The sequence below is a fragment of the Podarcis erhardii genome (genome assembly GCF_964252035.2).
Source record: "Podarcis erhardii genome assembly, chromosome: 10".
NCBI classification, from domain to species: domain Eukaryota; kingdom Metazoa; phylum Chordata; class Lepidosauria; order Squamata; family Lacertidae; genus Podarcis; species Podarcis erhardii.
Window position 1 is genome coordinate 7,557,905 of NC_138500.1, and position 9,711 is coordinate 7,567,615.

General features: G+C 48.7%; 1 protein-coding gene across 1 annotated transcript in view; it reads left to right on the plus strand.

The window, feature by feature from the left end:
* CHCHD3 (coiled-coil-helix-coiled-coil-helix domain containing 3) overlaps positions 1 to 8,354 on the plus strand; it is a 222,434-nt gene extending 214,080 nt beyond the window's left edge. Inside the window, exon 8 of the mRNA XM_081880211.1 lies at positions 7,668 to 8,354. Within this exon, the coding sequence (XP_081736337.1) occupies positions 7,668 to 7,691 (24 nt within the window). The 3' untranslated portion in view covers positions 7,692 to 8,354. The remainder of the gene's footprint in view (positions 1 to 7,667) is intronic.
* The last annotated feature ends 1,357 nt before the right edge of the window (positions 8,355 to 9,711 follow it).

Genomic DNA, 9,711 nt, shown 5'->3' on the forward strand with positions numbered 1-9,711 from the left:
GGTCGTGATTCGCTGCTTCCACGCATGTGCATTATGTCATTTTGAGCATCTGCGCATGCACAAGCGGCGAAACCCGGAAGTAACGCGCTCCGTTACTTCCGGGTCGCCACGGAGCGCAACCCTATGGGCGAAGCAAGCCCATAGGGAAATTCGTCTTGCGAAGCGCCTCGAAAAACGGAAAACCCTTTCGTCTAGCGGGTTTTTCGTCTTGCGAGGCATTTGTCTTGCGGGGCACCACTGTATGAGCCATTCAGGTTTTTTGAGAAATGGCCACATAACTCTTCTGTTGCAGAGGATTTAGATATCTTCCCTGTAAATTGCACCTCTGTTTTCCCCCACCCCACAGAAACCAATCAGCAATTTGGTTTTGCTATAAAAATTCAAGTCTTTCCCCCACACCAAGGTTTGTGACATCTATGTAACTATTGAGGCTGACATGTGGCCTGCACTGTCTCCTTACACATCAAGAACTGCATCTGTTTGGTGGGCCAGATGGTTAGGTCTCCTACTGTTTGCAGTTCAAGTTTGACAGGTGGGTGGGCCAAGTCACCTGACACCTCAGTGATACCTTTTTTGCCCTGCACTTTCAGGGCTTCTTTCAAAGCATTCCACAGGACAACCGTTCGAAAGAAGCTTAGGAAAACCCAGACAGTCAGCTGACGGTTCGGTCTTAGGGAACCCCTTTCAGATTGGCTTGCATACGGTGTTGCAGGCACTGCCGATCACCCGGTCGGCAGTGCCTGCAAACCCCCTTTTGGCTGAGCCAGGTTTTCACCTGCCCCCACACCTGGTGCCATATATACGATGCCAAGCATAAGGCACATGGCTGTGGCTTGGCTGAAATAGCATTGCAGGCTAAATGGGGAGACCTCGCAGGTCCAACTAGGCTTATATTTTTAAAAATGTTTTATTAATAAACAACATAAACCAATGGAGAGAAAGCATAAAGAAATATCATTATTGCAGCATGTTGAAAGCAGCATAAAGTTAGACATTATCGTCAAACTTTCCGAAATGGCAGGAATAGAAGGTGGAGTCATGGCTGTCATCTGCATATTTGCTGAGCGTCCAGAGTAGCATCACATACTATCGCTGCTGTGCCTTCTGGAAGAACATCAGCACCCCAATACCACACTTCCTCCCTGATGCAGACAGTTGTTAAGTTTTGATGGCCCTCTAACTGTCAGTGGGATTTCACTCCACTCTCATGAACCTGTTCTAGGATATGGATATACAGAACACAGCTTACGGTGCATGTTAAAACAGGTGGTCTGGAATCCTGGTCAGGTTAGGAGGAGTCTGGGGGTCCCTAACACCAAAATGGTGTTTCCTAGAGTCCTTTGAGAGCAGCGATAGCAGTTAAACCATGCTCATGTATGTTTGGATGTGCCCATATGGGAACAGAAAGCGCTTTTATCATGCTATTGAAAAGGCTTAGAGGGAGCTATATTTTTACTCCTACATCCCAAGGGAGGATGTTTTTGTAGTCCTCGTGGGCCGTAGGTAGGGGTGCAGTCCCCCCCCCCCTTATGCTGCCGGTGACTGAAGAGTCTAAACAAATAGACTCTGGCTCTGAAGCTGCTCTGAAAAGGGCTGTATGAAAACCAGACTGTGATTAACACAGACAGATGTACGCGAGGGGATGAATAAGCCGAGGAGAGGGAAATCAGGAGACGAAGAAGCCAATCCGAAATCGGCTACCGAAGAAGAAGAACAGCAGCAGCAACAAAAATTGCGTTTGGAAACCGGCTCAATAACGCCGAGAAGCAGACACAGGAGGGAATCTGAAATCCAGGTAGCGATGGCTCCCACCAGCACGGCAGCCGAAGACTCTTTTTGTGCTGCTCATAAATTGAATTTATTGACTCCTCTTTCCTTCCTGCCTCGATTGCAATCGGCTCGTCTTGTCATCTGCACACTCCGTATTTCGCACTCGGTAATCTCCTGACTCCATCTCTCCCTTAGAAAAACCTCGTGGAGCTGCTAATATTGAGGGCTTTGACACTTGGCTGTATCTCGAGTTAAATCTTTATCTGAAGTTCTCTCAAGGCAGTTTGATAAAGCGAAGCATATTATTGATATATTCCTCCCCTCCACCGGAGCAGGGCTCCGATGACGACAGTTGTTTATCATGACCATGTTTATCAAGGCAAGGCAGTGGCAGCCGGCGGCAATCAGCGTTTATGCGCACTTACAGCAAGTATGGGATCTTGAAGGGGTGGAAACATAACAGTAAGCTTTTCTCCCTCTGTCATAACACTGGAACTTGTGGACATTCAATGAAGCTGACTGTTGGATCAGAACAGATAACAGAAAGTGCTTCTCCATGCAGTGCTTGGTTAAACTGTGGAACTCACTGCCACATGTCTTTCTTCTGTGTTTCCCCATAAGCATCCGGTTGGCCACTGTGAGAACAGGCTGCTGGACTAGATAGGCCTCTGGTCTGACAGCTAGCTTGGTTGCATTGAGCAGGGATGTAGCCAGTTGGTCTTGCCACATGTACCATGCCAATATCTTAAGCAACCAGATGCGCTCTTGCTCCTAGTGCAGGGGTTGGCAACCTAAGGCCCATGGGCCACAAGCGGCCCATGGAGGTCATTTAACGGGCCCGTGAGCTGCCCACAAACCAAGCCATCCGCTCAGGGAGTCCCCATGCGCTGCGCTAAACCAGCGCGGCACGGGGACTCGCTTTCGCGATGCCGGAAATTGCACCTGCACAGATGCAGACTCCGGAAATCTTGGGCAGGTGCGTGCCCATGGAGGGGTCTCCGCTGGAATAAACCGGCCCAGGCAAGGTAAGCCTTGCCGACCCCTGTCCTAGTGCCTCTCCTCACCATGACCACCTCCCACCCAAAATATGGTGTGTGTGTGTGTGTGTGTATATATATTTCCCAGCTCAGGTTCATCAGCTTCATTCTTGGAATATATTGAGAGCTATTGGTGGTGGGAGGGAATATATTCCCCTCCCTCAGCCAAACCCCTTGTGCTCAGAATTGTTTGCCTTGATTGCTGCTATAATATTGTCCTTTATCTAAGCAGCTAAAAGTATGCCGAGGAGGCACAGACGATTCTGCTTTTCTGCCTGAAAGTCCTGCGCCTGCTGTTCTGATTGAAGTCATTGCAGTTCATAATTTGGCGCACATGCGAGAGAGATTGTTTTTAACCAAGGGAAATGTCCAACAATTAGCAAGTTTTCTGAGCAATTAATCCAAAATGTTGCAGGTGTAGCTGCTGCTGCTTCAAAAACACAGAATGGAACCCCCTGCGTACCCAACTCAATCTTCTCTGTGTCATACAGGGCATCTCTTGCAGTGGAAATGTGGGTGGTTGTTTTCCCCCCCCCTCTCCTTACAGTGGAAATGGTGTTTTGTGTTTTTTTAATCTGTCAGCAATCTGTGTGATGGGCAGCCACCTGTATTTTCCTGCCTCACCTGGCAGATTCCTAGAGGGAAGTAGCGGGGTTCTGCTTTTCAAGTTGTGGCATTCCTCACCCCACCCCCCACTTTGCCCCTGAAAGATATTATGTTAATTTATGCAGTGTTTAAATTTATGCAGTGTTGAATGTTAAGAGCCTGGCTATGTGTTGCATTCATCACACGGAAAGTATCCAAGCATAGGCTTTAGCTGCTGAGATTTCCGAAGGTTCCCTAGAGGCAGGCGGAGAAAACTATAGAGAAGGTTCTGGCCCTCTTTCTCCCTGCATAGCTCCTTGAGGGGCTAGCTGTCTTTGGGGAGAGGAGTGGAGACCTAGACAAGGAGGAAGACAAGAGGGAGAAAGATTACCAAGGGCTCCTGTTTTGCTGCAAGACCCTATAGGTTACCCTGCCTGTCTCCAGGGAACTTCAGGTTATTTAATAGTCAGAGCCCAGTTCACGTTCTTCACACCATGAGAGTAACGTGTAGCCAGGCTTTTCATAATAAGATTCTCTTGCAGAAGATGCCTTCCTCTTGCAAGGAAGAAGCCATCAAGGTTATATGAATGGGTGAAACAAGCTAGCGTGGAATGAAATGCACACAAACATGCACTCTGTATAAACCCAGGACCCTGCAGCACTGTGCCATCATCACAGGTGGGAAGAAAATGCCTTGCAAGAACATTGGGAGGGAAAATATGCTGGGGCAAACTTTTCCCCCTTGTACCCCACTTCAGGAGCCTCCGCACCACAATGGCAATGTGAAGAGGAGCCCTTGTTGTTGACATCCGTCTGTCTTGAGAGGCAAAGGAGGATGCCGCCATGGGCTGAGGTCAAACCGCTGTGTTAGCAGCACCAAAGTGACCTCCCTGGGGCGCAAGCCAGGGCAGTGTGTCTGGAGGTCTTGGGCTGCCCAGATGACAAGATCCTCCTCTTGGCCTTGATGATGTGATGCAAAGGAAAGGAGAGCAAAATGTTTGGCACCAGCTTGGCTGCAGGAGTTGCTGGAAAGAGGCGTACAAGGCTCCATCCAACCATCTTGGGCACACTCCTCTGGATATTTGTAGGGTTAACTCCTTAGCCTTTTCTTCTCCCAAAGATATCCTGCAAGGAAGAAGAAGAAGAAGAGTTTGGATTTGATATCCCGCCTTTCACTCCCTTTAAGGAGTCTCAAAGCGGCTAACATTCTCCTTTCCCTTCCTCCCCCACAACAAACACTCTGTGAGGCGAGGCTGAGAGACTTCAGAGAAGTGTGACTGGCCCAAGGTCACCCAGCAGCTGCATGTGGAGGAGCAGGGAAGCGAACCCGGTTCACCAGATTACGAGTCCACTGCCCTTAACCACTACACCACACTGGCTCTCTGGCAGTGGAGGTTTAGGATCAGAGTTTCCTTCTCCTAGATGGGCTGCCTTCCCGGGTTGCCTGCATATCAATGCCAGAGGGACGCTGGTACCATTTATCAATGCCAAGTGTGATCAGAAGATTAAGCCTAAAATGGGTGTCCAAACTTTTTTCAAAGAGGGCCAGATTTGATGAAGTGAAGGGCCGTGGGGGTCGACCAAAGGGCCAGCCAAAGTGTTGTTGACCTTTTTAGGACTGAAGTTGTTGAGCCTTTTTTCAAAATGATTTTACCCCAAAGTTATTGAACTTTTTTTAGGATTGAAGTTGGTGAGTTTTTTTAGGATTTTACCCCAGGAAATAAACTGCCACAGGGACCTGATTATGCCCTTGAAACGGACTTTGGACGTGCCTACTCTACAGCATGTTTGGTCTCATCTGCTCAGTCTTCACGCAGGGGCAGTTGGGAACTTATCAAGCCCTTAGTAATAGGCTAAAAGATTGGGAAATGTGGCGCGGCTGCCGATTTTCATCACAGGTGCAAGCTGCTTTCGCGCAAAGTGTGTTTGCAGAGGGGATGTGTCTGGTCTCCGCACGTCGACACTCCCCCCTGTTCTGCTGGCAGTGCTGTTTCTCAAGATTGAGTGGCAGGTGTTGATTTTCATATAGATCGCAAAAAAAAAAGGTTGTTGGGATCGTTGCAATATTGCTGCTGTTTGTTATTTGAAATAGCACCCTTAAGGCACATTGAGCTTTGCAGAGTAAGCAGCAGCAACAACAACAAAGGGAGGGAGGAAGAAAAGGTTCCTGCCCCAGGGAGCATACAGTCTACATTTCAGCAAAAGGAGGGGAGCACCAAGTGTACCAAAAGGAGGGGTGGAAGAAGGGGGGTAACAAGGGATGAATCTTGACATTTTAGACTTCATTGCAGTCAAGTATCAGTTTTGGGGGTGTCAGTTCAGCCAACAGCTTCACTGCAATAGTGGCTTTGTGGAGGGTTTGGAAGCGGGTAAGAATTAGGAGGCAACAGAAAGAGAAGAAGAAGAGTTTGGATTTGATATCCCGCTTTATCACTACCTGAAGGAGTCTCAAAGCGGCTAACAATCTCCTTTCCCTCCCCCCCCCCCCACAACAAACACTCTGTGAGGCGAGTGAGGCTGAGAGACTTCAGAGAAGTGTGACTGGCCCAAGGTCACACTGCAGCTGCATGTGGAGGAGCGGAGACGCGAACCCGGTTCACCAGATTATGAGACTACCGCTCTTAACCACTACACCACACTGGCTCTCTAGGAGGTGGAGGGAGCAACACTTGCCCAGACCTTTCCTACCAGACAGAGCCCAGTTGTGTTGCATATGGCTGGAGCCCCAAGCAGTGGTCACCTGCCTTCCCTCACTTAAAGAGAGGCAAAAAGTATGTTGCCTGCCTCTCCACCTGCAAGGTGACACATAGGCAGTTTGGTCTCCCAACCTTCTCACTCTGCATTCACTCTGCATTGTAGGATACTTGAAAAGGGTGATGCTGGTGAGGGCTCTCTGAATGGGACCATGAGTTGCCTTCCTTTGCAGTTCTGTGGGGAGGGTGCCTTCCAGCTCACTTGTTTGAGCCACCTACAGCTCTTTTGGTCTGCAGCCATCTCACCTGCTGTCAGGTGTGCGTGCAGGAGCCAGGCCCTGTGACCAATAGGACTTCGCAGGACTGGGGCCTTCCTAAGTTTGTTCTGGAGAGGCAAGGCGCAGTCACACAGGTGAGGCCGATTGGTAACTCACAGCACCTGATGGCAAGAGCCAGGAAGGGATATAAGGTCAGCATTTCCCTTCAGCTCTTTGCCACAGCAACACGCTTTCTGCCTTGATGTGTTTGGCTTCTTGCTTCCTGATCCTTGAACCTCAGTTACTTGACTCCCAGCTTCTTGATCCTCGTACCCCTGACTTTGTGCCTCCTTGCTTCCTGACCCTTGGCTTCTTGACTCCTGGCTCTCTGACCCTCGGACTCTTGGCTTCCTGACTCCTGGCTTCTGGACTCCCATTCCTACTCCCACCCCGCCATCTTGCCCCCGGTCCTGACGTCCCCTGCTGGGACTTTGATCGCCCCTGAACCAGACCGTGACCCCTGCAGCCTCCTGGTGGCATGCAGCTGGGCTCAGATTCTGTCGTGGGGGCAGGTGGAGTGGGGCTGCTGCTGTTGGGAGAATAATCACCCTGCCTTTTGGGTGTGTCATTGGGTCAGATGGTGTCATGGCCCCTTTTGGGGGGAGTTGGGGGGGGTGTAAAGTTTTTTTTATTTCATTTTATAATGTATATAAAACAGAGAGAACAGTTTTAAAAACAGATGGAAATTACCTGTGTCAGAGGCAGGGAAGGGAGGATATCCCAGAAAAAAAGGGAACCTCGCAGGTGAGAGCTAGAAAGGTTCACCTCTCTCTCTCTCTCTCTCTCTCTCTCTCTGGGACAAGTTGAGATTTACGTGTGAATGAGGACTTTGTTTTCTTCTTTCCTTCTTCTTCTTCTTGGTTTTTGTTTAGATTAGTTTTTTATTGTAATACATTATGAAATGTCTTAATAAAATCATAAACACACAACAAAAAAAGGATGAAACTTGAGAGATGAAAAACCAAGCTATAAAGTAGGCACTTTGAATGAGTACAGCTACAGATGGGTTAAAACAACTAAAATAAAGCACATTAGTGTTATCTGATTATCAAATCTGCCAGGTTTGTGATGAGGGTCGTCTTCAAAGGATGGTTCCGTTGCACATGTAACAATAAAGGAATGCCAAATCATATTAAAAGTGTCTGGAGGTTCTAGCCCTTGTCGAAATCTCAAATTAGCCCCCCTTAACCCTTCTGTTTTCAGGCACACTGTTTCCCTTCGCGGTGGGTTGAAACTTCACCTTGCTCCTTTTCGTTCCCTTGCAGAGCCTGGCTGGCAGAGGAGGATAGAAGCCCCTCCACGTCAAGTGTCAACCCATCAATTCCAGTTCCAGCAGCAGAACGGGGCGTTTTATTCGAGAGCCATCCAGCAGCCCATTTGCAGGGCAGGCGGAAGAGAGAGAGAGGGAGAATCCAGAAGGGCCAAATCAAGACCGTAGGATGTGGCAGCTCAATCAGTGTGGCCAAGACCCGAATCTCATTATGCTAGATATCATACATTGGAGGGAAGCTTGTGAAACCCACTTGCCGGTGATTGCAGGAAGGCAAGGCAGAAACCTTCCCCTGACCTTAGGAGGAGGCAGAATATCTCGTCCCAACACTGCCATTTTCTCTGCAGAATCTGCTTTTGCCTCCAGCCTTTCCCTGGGCCTGCGTTGGCCGCCTCCTGCTGCGTTCCTCAAAGAATTGTGTTTTTCCTTTGCATAATCATGAGAATGTTGGTTTAATTTATTGCCAAAATTATGTCACTGGGAGGGTCATCTGTCTTCCCCCCTCTGCTGGAATCATGTTTCTAAAACCTCCATTGCATGAGAGTTCATTGATTGCAAATTATAATTGTAATAAGGCATTTGATTACACGGTAACCGTAGCCTGTGATTGTGCTGTGCTGTCACCAAGTACTGACAATTATGTTCTCTCGGCATCGATAATAAAACGCGCTTCGTGAAACAAGAGGGTTGTCTCTCCCTGGCCTGTTCTTATTGTGGGGAGGGAAGCCTGGGTAGGTCACAGAACCCATGGAAAGGAAAGGGACACATTTCACGGGGGCTCATGTGTCCCATGCGGGGAGTCAGACTCAGGTCAGCAAGGAAGGAAGAAAATATCTCATGCTGGTGAAGTTAGCTGGAAATGAAATACAACTCAGCCTCGTCACAGCAACAATTCCTAGTAGGACTTGCCCCTTTGGAGCAGTTGCCAGGACTGAAGGTCGTAAGGCTTCTCCTCTCCCAGATGTTTCCCAAGCAACTCTGGCCTCTGTTCTGCTCCCCTCATTACTCTGTGGGTTCTTGGAGACTAGCAGGAAGGGAGTTTGTCACAGTAGGATAGGGAGACTCCCTGGCTGCTCCTCCCCCCCCTTTTTGAATTAATTTATTTTTATTACTTATAAACACGTAAATACAGTGGTACCTCGGGTTACATATGCTTCGGGTTACAGACTCCGCTAACCCAGGAATAGTACCTCGGGTTAAGAACTTTGCTTCAGGATGAGAACAGAAATCGCGCAGCGGCAGCAGGAGGCCCCATGAGCTAAAGCGGTGCTTCAGGTTAAGAACAGTTTCAGGTTAAGAACGGACCTCCAGAACTAATTAAGTAGGTAACCAGAGCTACCACTGTATATCAAATATACATAAATAAAACTAAAAAGAAAAATAGAGAATATAAAAAGAAAAAAGAAACAGAACAAAGAATGAAAAATAGAAAGATAAATATTTTCAAATCAGCTTCTACATAGGGAGTTCAAGCCTTTTTTAAACAACTTCAGCTTGGCTCCTTATTTCATATCTCTTAACTTCCTGCTATCAATGGACATACTTGTAAATCAATATTTTTTCCAGATACCGTATTTTTCGCACCATAGGATGCACTGGACAATAGGACGCACCTTGTTTTAGAGGGGGGAGAACAAGAAAAAAAATTCTCCCCCTCTCTGCCCAGCGCCCCTTCAGCGAAGCGGCAGGATGCGCTGCGCAGAGAGGGGGAGAATTTTCCCCCTCTTGTTTTCCCGCTCTAAAACAAGGTGCCGTTCAGGCGGCTACCTTGGAAGCCTGGAGAGCGAGAGGGGTCGGTGCGCACCGACCCCTCTCTCTCTCCAGGCTTCAGGTTCCTTTCGACCTGCTCTTTGGGGCTGGCGGGGGAAGCCCACCACCAGCCCCAAAGAGCAGGTCAGGGAGCAGCGGAAAGGTGCAGCGGAGAGGCTGCTGCCATAGTTGCACGTCACCTCTCCAGCCGGGAGAGGGTCGCGGGGCTATGGCGTCTTCGCTCCATAGGACGCACACACATTTCCCCTTCATTTTTGAAGGGGAAAAAG